The 16,483-nt window shown below is 40.2% G+C and overlaps 1 protein-coding gene across 1 annotated transcript in view; it reads left to right on the plus strand.

The window, feature by feature from the left end:
• PARP8 (poly(ADP-ribose) polymerase family member 8) overlaps nucleotides 1-16,483 on the plus strand; it is a 184,000-nt gene that overhangs the window by 115,616 nt on the left and 51,901 nt on the right. Inside the window, exons 7-10 of the mRNA XM_054986734.1 lie at nucleotides 6,545-6,639; nucleotides 11,464-11,524; nucleotides 14,409-14,499; nucleotides 15,014-15,080. Coding sequence (XP_054842709.1) covers nucleotides 6,545-6,639; nucleotides 11,464-11,524; nucleotides 14,409-14,499; nucleotides 15,014-15,080 — 314 coding nt within the window. The remainder of the gene's footprint in view (nucleotides 1-6,544; nucleotides 6,640-11,463; nucleotides 11,525-14,408; nucleotides 14,500-15,013; nucleotides 15,081-16,483) is intronic.

Here is a 16,483-nt window from a genome sequence, read left to right on the forward strand (position 1 = left end):
ACACCCTCTTCTGAAGAATAATGAAAGCACTGTCCCTTCTCTAGTGTCTTTTGTGAGAACAATGAAAGGTTTAATTAGGGCGCTTGCTTCAACTTTCCTTTCTGGTGCTCAAAAGTCACTTTTCATACTTTGTGCCTTTTGTGAAATGTATATGTAAAAAAATGTCAGTGAATTTCTGTAAACATTACAGAAGCGTGTTGCGGAGGTGGCCTTTTTGAAAAGCTGCTCCATCCACTGAGTTGGTGCCTTTTAGTTGACTTCTGTATGATTCCCTCCCCTCTGTTCTTTATTCATATATTCCTTTACATCCATGCCTTTCATATAGCATAGAGTTTGAGGCGGGCAGAAACCGAAATATGAACCAAATTTCATCACAAACTGGGTCGGTTTGTGGTTCGTGAACTGGTGGTTTGTCAGAGCCTTAGACCAGTTTGTTTGGTTCGTTTTCAGTTCATCACTGCAGACAGCCTGGCGCCAATCAATCAATTTCCTAGGCAATGAGGAGATGGGCTTTCTGCTGCCCCAGAAGTGATGTTTTCATGAACCAAACGAACCGGTTCATGAACCAGGGCAAATTTTTGAATGTTCGTGGTTCATGAAACGTAACAAACCGTGAACTGCATGGTTCAGTATTTTCCTAGTTCATGCCCACCTCTAGTTTGGATCCTATAGTTCCAAACAATGCCCATATAATTTTTAGAAAGGCAATATAAGAAGGTACCACTAAGGCAATGCTTTATTACTTCTCTGAATTGCCAAGAAAGATACTCACTGGAAGGTTAACTCAGGCCAGACAGTTAACAATATTGGAGACATTAAGTTTTACTTTCTGGATGTAATCTCTTTAATATGTTTTGAGGGGCCAGAGATTCATTGCCCAGGTCTAGAAACTTAGGGTGGGATTTATGGAGTCTTGTGTAGTTGGATCACCAAGATGATGATTTTGTTTCATATTTATTTTGTGTTGCATTTACAGTCACATTTTAATGTTCTGCTTTTATTATCTGTTCATTATTTATTAGCCGCATTCTCCATAAAAACTCTTCCTGTTAGGCTTGTGGGAAAATAAAACAAAGTATGCATTATAAAACTACTAAAAGTGTTAATTAATCAATAATACCATTGAGATGGATTCAAAGGTACCCTTCTGTTGAAGGAAAATGAAAGAGTACTTCTGCGCACAGAAAGACATCTTCGGATATAACCCTGTGGTTTGGATCCTGTCCAATAAAATTAATAAAATCATGTTGTAAGTGACTAAAAACATTGGGTAATGATAACAGACAAATGCAACTAAATCTAGTATTGGTTTTTTTGTTCCATTTATAGAAGAATGGTGGGAAGAATCATGTGTGTTGTACTGAGCTCTTTGGAGGGATAAAAATGTGACATACAGATGATAAAACTTGCTTGTATGGGTCAGACCAGAAGTCCCATCTGGTGCAATATTATGGTTTCAACTGTAGTCAGCCATTTGCTTCTAGAGGTTCGTGTGGAAGGCATGAAGATGATGGCAGCAGTACTCATGTCTCTTTCAGTCCATGAACCATTTATTGTGACATAGGTCTGTCCGCCCTCAGGTTCTGTTGCCTGCTATGGCTTGGAACAGCGGCAGAAGAAATTTGTTGTTAAAAAAAGAAGCCCTATGGAGTTTCTAGAAGTTTTTTCTAGAAGTGGCAAAGAGTAGCTCTAGGAATTCCTAGAGGTACCCACTGTCACTTCTGTTAAGAACTTCTGGTAAAGACAGAAGACTCCATTTTTAAGATTTTTTCCCCACAACACTGACTCCCCACCCCCACCACACAACCCTTTGCCAGTTACCAGGCACTTTTAGCAACCCTATTGTGAAGCCTTAGTTTGTATATCCATTGTTGCCAAAAATGACCATTGGAGTATAAAAGCATGCCATACATTTCCTCATGCAGAAGGTGGTTCAATGGTAGAGCATCTACTTTGCATACAGAAGGTTCCAGGTTCAATCCCCGGTATTTCTGTTAAAGGATCTGGCAGCAGGTGATGTGAAAGAACTCTGCCTAAGATGCTGGAGAACAACTTCCAGTGTGAGTAGATAGAACTGACTTTAATGGACCAAAAGTCTGATTCAGTATAAGGCAGCTTCATGCCTTACACCATAGTGGGTAATTAATTTTGGTCAACCATTACATGGATTTTACTTGGATAAATGAGTTTGGTTATCCCTCTAGTTTATATAGTTTTTTTCAGTTCTAGAGGACTTGAACCAAGTGAAACAGCAATAAAGTACACACTGGAGTGAGCAAACTGGCATTTACATTTTTCCTCAAGGAAAACACAATTAATACAAGATGAATATTTGGCTGGCACTGGATGATCAAATATTAAGACTGTCCGAATGTGCTCAGGCACCTCACGGTATATTTGAAGGCAGTTGAAGGCGGGGGGTGAGACCAGACAAGAGATCAATAGGAAGAAACTTTCGAGAGCAAGGCAGTCAGATGAGTTTTAAGATGGGATTTTAAAATGCAGAGTTGGAAGGACAATGCAAGTTTCTGGCTTGGGGGTAGGGTATGGTAAGTACTAGACCACAGTACATAGTATCCACAGTATCCTGTATCCATTTTGAAGGTCTCCTGAAAAATTCTATTCACAATTTAAAAAATATTTTTATTGCTCAAGTAGAACTCTTCAGGAAAGCACCTTTTGGGGTATAATTGTTCAATACTGTAATATTTTGAAGTGATTAAAATTTTATTATTTATTAAAAATATATAATTTATGGATAATTGTTTTAATATAAGAGACAATTTGTTTCACTTCAATAAGGAAGCAGTTAATTTTCTTATTAATAGAGGTTATATAAGAGAATCAATTAATTGTAATTTATGTGGGAGTGTGCCTCAGCAAAATAAAGTTGACGGGCCTCTAGTTCCTGCGGGGCCCCTAGGCTTCAGTCTAGTCAGCCTTATGAATAATACGGCCCTGGTAATCCATGAGCTCAAAACGGAACAGATGTGTGAAGAAGAGCTGTGAGGAATTATGAGGCAATTGCAGGGAAGACAAAAATGATTGATCTTTAATAAAAGGGCTTATTTACTCTGGCTAGTCATGTGTACAGAATGCTTCAGAAATATGTTTTCTTTTTCTAGAACAACATTACCAGAAAGAAAAAATCTATAGCATGTCTCTGTTTAGAAGTGATCTCTTCTAAATACAATTCTTTTAGACATGAGAAAACAAAACCTTTTATCTTTGCATGTAATTCCCTTTTCACCGTGACAATCTTTGTTCATGCTCTCTGTTTATCTGGAAATAACAAGGGATCTGCAGTTGTCCAGACATTTACCTTTAGTTTTCAGCCATGTCATTCCTATAGAGCCTTGGGTAGAGAAAGGACTTTCTGTATACCTGCTACTTGGGTGTAAAGTGCCACTTCTGTCTTATTGGTGACCCTATGAATGAAAGACCTCAAAAATGTCCTATCATTAACAAACATGCTCAGGTCTTGCAAACTGGATGCCATGGCTTCCTTTACTGAGTCCAGCCACCTCATTTTGTGTCTTCCTCTTTTCCTGCTGCCTTCCATCCTTCCTAGCATTATTGTCTTTTCCAGTAAGTCTTGTCCAAATTTCTGCTGGGATCAGGAGATGGTGTGTCTAGTCTCTATCATTACAATAACCTTGAAGCTGGTTCTATTCTGGGGAATAGTGTTTCAGAACGCCTTTTGAAAAGGTTAAGTTACGCAGATGTTTCTTATATCCCATGTATGCCCATATATTTTTCTCCATTTGGGTCCTTCATGGTATCTAAAGTGAGTGGCTATGGATAAGAATTTTCAGAGTTCCAAGCTCTCTTCCTGGTTTCTAATGATATCACTTCCATTTCAAACCAGAAATGATGGGGAATCAGCCCCAAACATAGTAAAAATGCTGTATTTTGGGACAATTCTTAAAGTCCCCATTACTGACCATTAGGACCACAAAGATGATTCTTAAGCTCCATCTATACATTACAAAGTCCTCATGTTTGCTGGGGAACCACATTACAAAGAACTCATGTTTGTTTTCCTTCCTGGTCTGCATAGTAAGGTCGCATCCACTTAGCTCTTGTATTACTAGGCCTCTCACACAATAGATACATGTTAGACAGCAGCCGAAAGGAGAGGGCCTAGAGAGACCACATTCGGGAGACCTTTGTCACTAGACTTGCCAAGCTCCAGGTTGGGGAATTCCTGGAGATTTAGGGGGTGGAGCCGGGAGATGGTGGGGTTTGGGGAGGGAAAGGACTTCAGTGGGGTATAATGTTGTACCATCTACCCTCTAAAGAAGTCATTTTTGCCAGGGGAACTGATCTCTATGACCTGAAGGATAGTTGTAATTCAGGGAGATCTCCAGTTGCCACCTGAAGGTTGGCAACTCTACAGTCAGTCTAGAGGCACACAACAAATTGCCACTTGTGTGCTGTTATAAATTCAATTGCCTCTTTATTGAGGGGGAAGGGATGGAGAATTGTGCCCTTGGGGCAATCAATGTTACTCACCTCCTTGATTTTATGTATTTCATTTATTGCTCACCTTTTTCACAGAGACTTAAAATTAAATAAGCGAATAAAAATGTGTGCGTGTGTGTGTGTGGGGGGGGGGGTACACTGACTGATCTCCCAAGCATCGTTAGCAAATTAGTGTGGGAAGCTTCCACAGGGAATCTATCAATGTGATTTTTACAACAGAGCAAATATAGCAGCACCGTGAAAAGGTTTGAGGGTGGGACTAAAGCTGATTCTGCCTCTGTGCTTTGGTCGCGAACAGAAAAGAGCCATTGTGTATCTGAGAGGCATAAAGCTCCCATCTAAGGTGGGACCTGGAGATCTCCCAGAATTACAAGTGACTTCCATGACATACTTTGTAAACTGCTCTGAGTGGGTATTAACTAGTCATCCTGAAGGCCAGTATGTAAATCAAATGTTGTTGTTGTTGTCACTACCTAATTAAAGAGGCCTCAGGGCCAAGCTACACATGACGAATGACACTTGAACAGCAAGTGTATTTCTCCCTGTTCACTTGCCCTCCACTCAATCCACTTGCCGTTCAAGTGTCAGTTGTCATGTGTAGCTTGGCCCAGAGTCTCTTGTTGAGGTCTTGAGCTAAGGACAGTACTCCTGTAAGGTAATGGTCCTTCTCCTTTCCTCCTTCCAGCTTTGCCCCTTTGTCCTCTTTCCTCCACATAAATTCATGAGTTGCAGGGCATCCGTGGTCTGAAGTAATCCTATGCAGAGTTACACCTTAGTAGGCCCATTGACTTCAATGGATTTAGAAGGATGTAACTGCCTAGAGCTGCACTGCTAGTTGCCGACAATATCACCTGAGTAAAGCTGTCATCTGGATGCCTCCCTAGCCTTGAGATTCCAATTATTTTGGAAATAACTTTCCATCGTACACCTTTAGGTGGACATCACTAGTTCCAAAAAGGGAAGACAGGAAGCCTTTTGTAGCTTCCAACCACAACAGGATCCAATGCCTACCCATTCAGGAATAGGACTGCCAGGTGGAGGCCGGGGATCCTCCGCTCCAAGTCTCTGCCCCCCTCCACCAGTCGCCTGGCCGGCAAGAGGGAAAGGCCCAGGGAATGGGCCCAGGAGGCAAGAAACTTCTTGGGCCAGAACACAGCAGGCATGCTCCTGCCTGCCACAATGATGTCACTTCCTTAAGTCATGTCATCGTGCTTGGCAGCAGGCATGCTCCCACACTTTACAGGCCCCAGTGACATCACTTATGGTCATGACATCATCACGCCCTGCCAGTTGCGCTTGCATGAAAAGACACTCAAGGTAAGTGCCAGGTCCTCCCCACTCCCACCAGGAGTGCAAGGGGACCTGGCAACCCCATTCAGACATGATTTGAAAAGTTTTTGAGGAGAACTCAACTCCACTGTAACTGCAATTGCTATCTGCTCTATTTCCCATAGAGGCAGAAAAACACCCAACTGAGGCCAAAATAAAACTGTGGGAGATGATAGGGAAGATACAATGATGTTACCTGGTCACATGATTCTCTCTGTGAGCTTGAATCCTGGGCAAGTGTCTCTTTTGTCTAGCGAGTGGCTTGATTCTGGATAGAAAAACTACTGTATTATTTTGCACAATGTATAATTAATGTAAGCATTCATTGTGGGGGGAATGTGGCAATGATTCTGTCTTGAGTGGTTCTTAGAAAGGACTACATAGATGCATGAAGGATATTTATCAGCAATTGTTATCCCTGACAGCTTGTCCAAATGTAAAGTTTGAATTCAGAGGCAATGTACCTCTGAATACCAGGTGGTAGGGAAGGACCAAAGAGCAAGTCTGTTAACTTCGTGCTCCAATTGTGGGCATTCCAGAAGTATCTGACCAGCACTGTTGGAAGCAGGACTAGATGCACCTTTGGCTTGACCTGCCAAGGTATTCTTTGTGTTTCTGCCCTGTGTGCCAGCCACCCCGAGGGGAAACATGTTACAGGGCAGGGGGAGAACCTTATTTTACCTACCATTTTTTGTAATACTCTAAACATACCCATTTTTTATATCTGCAGGTTAGTTATGATGGAGAACTTCACAAGCACCCACAGCTGGAAGCTGACTTGGCAGCTGTAAGAGAGATCTACGGGCCAAATGCGGTATCTCTCAGGTATATATATTAGGGGGTTTTCTGGCAGAGAAGGAGAAAGAAAAATAATATAGCAAAACACTGAGGGCTAGCTGTGATCTGGTATCCCAGATTCAGTACATAAAGCCATCTGCACTGAATCTGTTGCAGGAAAAGGAAGGATCGCGCCTTTTAGTTTTCCGGAGGGGGTACTCCAAACTGAATGGGCATCCCTTTTAGACTTTTTAAATATTGTTCTTAAACTTGTATTGCTGAATGCCTTCAGCCATTTCAGAACTTTTGAATACACTGGGGAAATTACAGTGTTTTTAATCAGCAGTTTTTAATGGTTGGGGTTGATTAACCTTCAACTCTAGCTTTTGTTCAGCATTCTAAGAAAATTGCAGAAGGATTGGGGGGCGGGAAACCAAAATAAATTATGTTGTTTTTCTTTTTGAACCCCAAGGGTAAATTCACTTAACTACAATTGTGTTTTCTGAGCAGCATGTCCATTCATTCACAGACTTGAATGCGCTTGTGTATATCCAATATGAACTTAATGAAATCAATCATCTCATGCCGGAGAACGACTACCAAATGTGGTTGTACAAATACACCAAAGAACATTTAAAAATATTTTTGGCTTAGATGTTGTGCATTCTGTAATATTCCGTCTTTACGGACCTTCTCTAGGACACTTTAAAAGTGACCTGTCCTCATCAGAGAAACAGCCTTATCCCAATCTGTATAGTACACTTTATCCCACCCTTTGTCAAAGGAGTTCAGGGCAGCATACATTGCTTTTCCTTCACCATTTTATCTTCACAACTGTCCTGAGAGGTAGGTTCAGCCAAGAGAATGTGTGGCCCAAGAACACCTAGCCAAGTTCTATGGCAGAGCTCGGATTTGAATTTAGGGCTACCAGATTATGGTCTGACAAACTAACCCATATACTACATTGACTCATTCTAGATTATGGCCTCTGCCTCTACTTTTTTGTATGGAGATATAGAAATGCCATTTCTTTTAATTTCCGTACTTATACTTACCAAGCTCCAGGTGGGGCTTGGAGAACTCCTGAAATTACAACTGATCTCCAGGTGACATAGATCACCCCTGGAGAAAGTCTCCAGGTGACATAGATCACCCCTGGAGAAAGTGGCTGTTTCGGAAGGTGGATTCTATGGCATTAATACCCCACTAAGGTCCCACCCATCCCTGAATCCCACCCTCCCCAGACTTCACTCCCAAATCTTCAGGAATTACCTGACCTGAAGTTGGCAACCGTGAGTTAATTCATTTTCATCCAGCCCTTTTCTAATTCATGTTTTCAAAAATCTAGTTAGAGACCAATTGATACGTTATTTTCTTCATTTATCAGTGTTGCAAAAACAGCCATCAATTTTCACAATAATATTTCTACACAATTTGGTTGGTATGGTTGGGGGAAAACACAATGGCAGTTTCATCCCATATAGGGAGAAACACAAAATTTAGTTACAATCCTCCTGCTGCTTTTTAATTTTTTAAAAAAGATCCTTTGGGTTGGTTTGTAGGCCATGCACAAATGCCAGTGCATATGCTGATCTCCCTAACTGTTCAGCACATTAGTGCTTCTAAATTAATGCTCCTTAAAATCCATTTGTTTCATTCTGTTGAGTGACATACTGAATTTGCGAGAGTTTGTTCCAGTTCTCTGGACAGTATCATGACTACAGGAAAAACTTAGGTTCATTACATGCCATTTAAATTCAGAGGAAATTCTTTTAGGACAGAAAACATTTTAAATTAAAGCCCAGACAGGATGTGAATGAGATAATCATTGCAAGCATGGTGGCAGTTATAGCTGGTGAAACTGTGTATACCTTGGTAACAATCTCTCCCAGGGTTTTTAGACTTTGAAAGTAAAAAGTAATTTCTTATTTTAAAAAAACCCTTTGCTGTGCTTCCTATGTTCACAAAGTTGTAATCACAGACTGGAGTAATTCTGCATAGGGTTTTACAGTTCAAGTACCATTAATTTCAATGGTAGAGTTAAGGACATGGACTTAGAAAGGTACAACTCCAGGGATTGCACTATTTAGCATATATCGAGGTTTTACCCATATAATAACAACATTTGAATGATACACCGCTCTTTAGGATAACTTAATACTCACTCAGAGCGGTTTACAAAGTGTGTAATTATTATCCTCACAACAATCACTTTGTGAGGTGGGTGGGGCCGAGAGAGCTCTAGAGGAGCTGTGACTGACCCAAGGTCACCCAGCTGGCTTCAGGCAGAGGAGTGGGGAATCAAACCCTGTTCTCCAGATAAGCATCCTGCCGCTCTTAACCACTACACCAAACTATCCATAGGACTTAAAATTAAGGGGCTTAACTTTGGTTGGATGATATCCTTAACATTTATACTGTACTTTCTGAAAGTTTAAAGTGCTTCCTGTATATTTACTGTATTCAGAAGTCACGAACAAACTGAGGTTTGGTTATTACGAGAACGGGCTTGATTTATTCCAGTCTTGTGTTTTCCTTCCATCTTCCCCTCACACTCAGAGCTTAGACTGATTGAAGACGTCCTGGTTTGAAAGAAACTGCAGGTTTTTGTGAAGTTTGAATTTGAGTGCTGTAATACATTGCAATTTGCTTCTAGCCTACAGTAAACCACATTGTACTCCTGGTGTGAAATCTCAGGTTTTAGGAAAAAAACTAACCACATTTTATTTAAAACTGGCATGGGGGAAGTACAAGAACCCAAAAATAAGCTTGGTTCATTCTCTTCATGAATATGCAATAGTTTGTCACAGCTGAATTCAGTCGTTATCTCACTAACAATAATCTAATAAGAAGATCTGTTATCTGCCCTTGTTACAATATGTCTGACCAAACTTTCCCATATTGTTGCGGGCAATGGCTCCATTTTCACTAGCAAGCAACACTTCAGGTGTACACAAAACAAAAAGAGATCTCTAGTATCCTAATGGACTGTAGATACAGTGAAAGTAAATTCTGTATTTTCTCATCTTTCCAGGTCATGGACTATTATAGTCTGTGGGAATCTTGTTATTTTCACTGCTGGTTGCATTTATTACTGACTCACAGCTCTCCAAGCCATCCCAAAATTATACCCATGTTTAGGCCATCGTAGTTACCTCTGATTAATTTTTAGAAGCTGTGATATCATTTTGACATAAATAAAAACAGCCTTTTGAGTATTTTATTCATTCTTCTCCAGGCTGCTGTAAATGTTGCGATTCATCTTTGAACAATGATGGATTTGCATCACACATTGAGAAAATGTTTTTATTCTTGATTGCTAACTGACCTTACTACTTTTTTTTAAAAAAAATGAAAGCCAAGATCATACCCATGTAATGCTGATTTTGCAAGGTCTCTCTTGTGAGGGTCATCATCATAGCATAGGACGAGATGCGGAAGGGACTCATCTTACGGCTTGCGTTAAAAGACTTTGCGTAGTCAGCCCTTCCACCAGACAGCTCTGATGGTGCTCCATGGCGCCTGGGTCAAACTAATTATTTGAAGCCCTGAAGAATTAGCTGCCTGCAAGTAATGTTTGTCAAAAACCCTCAGTGACTATAAACCAAATACCAACATGCACGTCTCTTTGAGGGCAATGTAAATTAACTTATTTTATCGAGACCAAACTCAATTATTCAAGAGTGAGAATTAATGCCCTCTCAGTTTCTGTGCAGTCTTTAGTAAAGATGGAATGAATCCACAGCGAGCATTTTCCACTAATCATTAGCGTTTACATAGCACTTGGTCAGTGCTGTTATTGTGAGGCGAGACTGATGGAACAGCTTGTCAAAGTCCACCTTATGAGCTTTCAACTGAGAACTTCTGATGCACAGTGAACAGTACAGTCCTAACAGTGAAATCCTAAGCAGAGTTACTGCTGTTTAAGCCCTTTGGAATCAATGTGTTTAGACTGGAGTAAGCCTGCATAGGATTTCACTGTAAGAAATGTTATACCGTTCTAAGTCTATTGGCATCAATCTACCCTCTTTTTAGAGTTACACTGATACTCGGGGAACACTGTCCCAGGAGTAACCACATTTAATTCAATGGTGCTTACTTTTCAGTAGGCATGCTTAGGATTGCCCCTGGTCTCTTAAGCCGCTGCCTGACACTAGCTTTATTTATGAATTTATTTATTTACTTCATATATAATCCACCCTTTTCATCAAGAGTCAATGCAGATAACAGAATTAGAATACAATGCAATGGAAAGGATAGTTTGAATTACAAACAATGCAAACAACCCCCCCCCCCTGTATTATATCATTAGAGAGCAATGCAATAAAAAACTATAATGCATACAATACAAATTCTATTGGTTTTGTATGCTTTACAACTTTTAACTGGAGATGATAGGTATTGAAGCTGGGACCTTCTGCACACAAAGCAGAGACTCCCATTGAGCCACGGTCTTTTGATATGGAGTTCTTGATTTGGAGCTCCATCATTACATGGTAACTGATAGCCCTAGAATGTCACTCCTATTCCAAACATTGTCTGTTGCAAAAAAAAAAAAGCTCTACTGCAAGTCTCCTCCACAATATTATTCCTTCTGTTTGATGGTTCTTTATGCTGAAGGCTTAGGAAGCCATTTTTAGCCTGGATGACAGTAGAAGATGATTGGATCCAGCCAGCTTTCCTGCTGATGAAAAAGATAAAGAGGGGAACCAAAAAGACTATGTTAGGCATCGGAGAACCAGCTTGGACAAAAGCTGGTACATGTTTGAATTGCTTCTGCTTAATATTCAGCAGGCTGTTAATAAGAGTCTTTTTCTTTTGGATGTTCAAGAGTATCAAAAATAGCTGTAACACGATATTCATTCTTTTCAGGGAATATGGAGCCATTGATGATGTAGATATTGATCTGCATATTGATGTTAGCTTTCTTGATGTAAGTAATTTCATCATAAAGTCATATAATAAAGATTAATACATGGTTCACTCTGTCCTTCATCAAGATGCGGAGTCAGCCACCTACAGGCACATCCTTTCTGTCTTTCCTTGTTCTTCAGAAGTTTCTGTTGCATGACTGGTCTGATTCATTTTTCAGTAGAGACGTCCACAAGATGGATTCAAAGATTCTGTGCAGCTATTTGGCACTATTTGTGTAATTCAGTACATTCCCATTTTTCCTCATGATGGCTTGAAATAACAGGAGGCAAAGCAGTATCAATTTGAATCAAAGCCAGCAGTAGAGGAACGGAAGCAAACAATGTACTCCTAACCAGAGTCATTCCCTTCTACACCCATTGACTTCAGCAGCTTTAGAAGGGTGTAACTCAGTTTAAAATTGCATTGCTAGGGTAAAAATAGAAAAGAGTCCAGTAGCACCTTTAAGACTAACCAACTGTACTGTAGCATAAGCTTTCGAGAATCCCAGTTCTCTTCTTCAGATGCATGGAGGGTAAGAAGGGTATAGCTGACCAGTTTCTTTTTACCCTCCATGCATCTGAAGAAGAGAACTGGGATTCTCGAAAGCTTATGCTACAGTACAGTTGGTTAGTCTTAAAGGTGCTACTGGACTCTTTTCTATTATTGCTAGGGTAGTAATCATCCACACTCATTTTGTATTTTTAAATTTGCAAAGCCTTGTTTGAAGAGTTTGAAGTCTGAAAAAAAAATAGGAATTAAATAAACTGTATTGTCCTGTCCTCTAAGCATTTACTCTATGGACATTCTTGAAATGAGTGGAATTCGTTCATAGTGTGAGTTGGATGCAAAGGTAGACTCCGTGCAGAATGGGTCTTCTACTCACAATAGCATTTTTTTTAACATCTCAAACATAAAGCATTGCATGAATCAAGTGAAATTAGGTACAAAGAAGTTCTGCTTGTGCAAAACCTTGCTGTTTCTAGTGCAGGCGGAATGGCCAGACAGCATGCTTACTATAGCACTATTTATGGAACAGCACGAGCTGCATTTTCCCTTCCTCCCACTATGCTTTGGCTCTAACCCCATTTGTGGCGGATAGTGTCCCCTTAACAATTTTGCTCAAGAGTCCCTAATTCTCCTGCTCAATTGTTTTTGCCCAAAGCATTTGTTGATTTCAGCTGGGAAAGTGTATGGCCACATTCCTTAAAAGCAGATTTAATTCATATTTTTTTCTTTTTGTTAATATTTTATTCAGCGAACCCAGGTGCCTCTGAATGTACTAGTTTATCTCACAGTAATCTAAATGTTCTTTTCTCAGATATTATCATGTTAATAAAGCTATAATGATAACCATGAACTTATTTTTATTTCTGTATATATGTATTCTTACACTTTTGACCACTTTCCAGGCAAATCTCTCAAAGCCACTTACAATTAAAATTTAATAAAACATAGAAAACAAAAGTATTATAATAGAGTTAACATTGCATTAAAATGCAAGCAGTACTAACAAGATAGCAACCGGCTGTACAACCAAGCTAGAAATGTAACAATGGTCTATTATCTCAGGAGTAGCTACTAGGGGTATGCAGGGACAGAAAGAATCAGTTTTCCTGCTTCGTAATTTCTGAAGCAGGAAAAAGAATTGGAAAGCAGGCCTTATTGACTTGCTTTGGTATGCTCCATGAAGATTTGGAGCACACCGAAACTTCCCGCCCCACTGCTTATTTCACCCAATGGGAGGGGGAGAAGGAGGTTCCCTCCCCCCTCCCATCAGGTGAAATAAGCAGCAGCGGGACTTCCCATGCTTCAGCTGGCCTTCCCCGCTCCCAATGGGTGAAATAAGCGGCGGCAGGACTAACAAGATAGCAACCAGCTGTACAACCAAGCTAAAAATGTAACAATGCTCTATTATCTCAGAAGTAGCTACTAGGAGTATGCAGGGTCAGAAAGAATTGATTTTCCTGCTTTGGAATTTCCAAAGTGGGGAAAAGAATTGGAAAGCAGGGCTTATTGCCCTGCTTCAGTATACTCTGTGAAGATTCGGAGCACACCGAAACTCCCTGTCCCATTGCTTATTTCACCCGATGGGAGGGAGAGAAGGAGGTTTCCTCCTCCTTCCATTGGGTGATATAAGTGGCGGTGGGATTTCCCGAGCTTCAGTTGGCCTGTGGGGGGAACCCCCTGTGGGCCAGCTGAGGGCCAGCTGAAGTTTAAAGGGTCTTTTCCATGCCGCTTCAGCTGGCCGGTGGGGGAATGCTCCTCCACCAGTCACCTGGAGCTAGGGGCGGGGTCTGAAAGTGCCCAGAAGCTTCGGGAAGCTTTGATTCAGCATTTCCAAATCTTGACAAATTGGGTCCGATTCAGGTATTTGTCCCGAATTGGAAACCTGAATTGCACACCCCTAGTAGCTACCCAAAATAGATAGGTCTTTGGTTTCTTTTTTTCAAAGTTGAGTGCGTAGGGTCCTGGCAAGCATGTCTGTCTAAGGGGTTCTAAGGGGTTCTGCACAGAACTCATTACAGATGTTTCTAGAAAGCAACAAAAGAGCACCATCTTATCTTAAATATTGGAACAAATTATGTACGCACACAGTAGGCTGCTGTCGTTTGGCTTTGGTTGTAAAAAGTTTATAAAGATTTTTAGAACATTGTAGCAAGAGAATAGTTACATTCTCTTTGTCTGAACATCCAATTTCTTGTTGAGTCCACTTTATGCTTTATCACTGACCTCTCTCAAGTTCTAATATTAAATAGATACTCATATAACTCATGTCTCTGTAAATAAGTCTAGACAGCAACTTAAACGAGGGCATTCATTGCCTTACCAGCCTTTCTTATGAAAATAGTAGGATATAAATGTAGTGGTGATAACTTATGGATTCTGTTGTTCTCTTGAATCAGGAAGAGATTGCAGTAGCATGGGACGTAATCCGCACAGAGCCTATAATTGTGAGGTTGCATTGTTCACTCACACAGTATTTAAATGGCCCAGGTAGGTCACATTTCCTTTTTTCCTATATGATGCCCCTATTAAGAGTGCTCGGTGCCATATCAGTGATAAACTTGTTCCACCAAACAATTATGGGACTCAGTTCTGGTGCCTAATTACATTATTGGAAAGAAAGTATAGGATTCCAAAGGGACATTTAATTTAGTAGAGAGAGATATAACAAAAATCAATGGATGGTTGTTAATGCTGTAGAAATTCAATTATCAAATCTGTGTGGGTAATTAACAGTTGGAATGGCTTGCTAATGGACTCCCCATCTTGCCTAGCTTTCAGGTCAAGATTCCTTGTCTCTTTGGTTTTCAATTAGTGACCTAATTCTGAATTACTTTGCTTTGCCCTATATTCCTTGGCCATCACAACACTGGGCATTTTGCTAGTCCCTAATTTGAAAACAACCACAGAAGACCTCTACCTCCCTGCTTTAGCAAACTGTTGCAGTCATCTTTGAAATATACAAACACATCTGTTTTTGTCAACAATATCTTCTATTCTGCAGTGCCCACGGTTGATGTATTTCAGATCTCTACTAAGGAAAGATTCGGACTGGGGCATCAGCTGAAGAAGTGAGTTCAGCAAAAGAGACACAGAGAGAAATTATTGTTCCCTAATTCATTTTGTTAATTATTTTTTCATTGGTTTTCTATCTCTGCTTTTTACTGTGAGTTTTGTAGATTGACTTGTATTATGTATTGTATGGTTTTTATATTAAGTCTCTGTGGTCTTTATGTATATAGTGAAAATAATTTATACACTTAAAGTCTGTATAATGCTGAATGCTAATTTATTGGCACAAATATTATGCTGGAAAATGCATCCATTTTGGAAGGGGGGAACTGGTGTGAGGAAACAAAGTGACACAAAAGATAAAAGAATCACAGATTTGAATTGCACAATGGATAAGTGAAATCAAAGGGGGGGGGGGTTGGGGTGTCCAAATTGCAAGGATAACAATTCCTAAAAAACTACTTACTAGACAACATGTATATTTATTGTTTAAGGTATACTTTCTAGTTACAGTTTTAGCCCTGACACAGTCTCTATTATTGAAAAAGGCTGCCATCGTCACCTGCTTTCTAAAAAAAAAAAGTTCAAGAATTCAATAGATTATTTGGCAACTAAAATCTATGCAATAAACTTTTAAAATATTTTCCACTTCTGTAAAATAGGACATAGGCATCTCTTTGGCTTTTAAAAAGTCTTGTACTTAAGAAACTGTCTCTGGACCACACTCAGATATCATTTGGTTTTCTTTTTATTGCTTTCAAGTTAATGCATAGATTGTTTGGGGTCTGTCCTCATTTGATGTACTAACACCGAAATAGCAGCTATAGACTATGTGGGTGCCCAGTTTGGTAGCATGACGTAAGCAGATTTAAGCCTTCCTTCCTATCTTTCCCCCCAACCCCAGGGAAGCTGCTGTGCATCTCAGAAGAAAAACTCATGTATACTGGGATCAGATCCAGATCCAGATTGGGTCCTGTGCATCTTCTAAAACTTAGGGTCTAACTAAACTTTTAAAAGGTGCTGGAAACTCCGGACACAGAACTCCCAGCACTTGATCTGGTTAGACCCTAAGCCACTTTGACTACTCTTGTCTGATGCAAGATAACATCTAGGGTCAGACAAGGAATACATTAGAAGTAAAGTTTCCAGGGAGTTCAGAATACCTGCCCACAGAAGAAGCTGTTGGTTGTGTTTCTCATGAGTTACTGCACTGTGTGCCTTCTTCCATTCTAAGTGAATAGATGTCATCATTACACTTTACTTAGCTGTGAAAAAGGTGTGTGTGTGTGTGTGTGTGTGTGTGTGTGTGTGCGTGTGTGCGCGCGCGCGCATGAATGATACAATATATGAATTCTCAGGCCTCACTGACTCTTTCATAGGGATGTCAGAATTTTTGCTTACTTCCCAATGAGCTAGTACCTTGAAATTTGATTCACATGTAATCCAGGATATCTGAATTACC

The sequence above is a fragment of the Eublepharis macularius genome, chromosome 8 (genome assembly GCF_028583425.1).
Source record: "Eublepharis macularius isolate TG4126 chromosome 8, MPM_Emac_v1.0, whole genome shotgun sequence".
Classification (NCBI taxonomy): domain Eukaryota; kingdom Metazoa; phylum Chordata; class Lepidosauria; order Squamata; family Eublepharidae; genus Eublepharis; species Eublepharis macularius.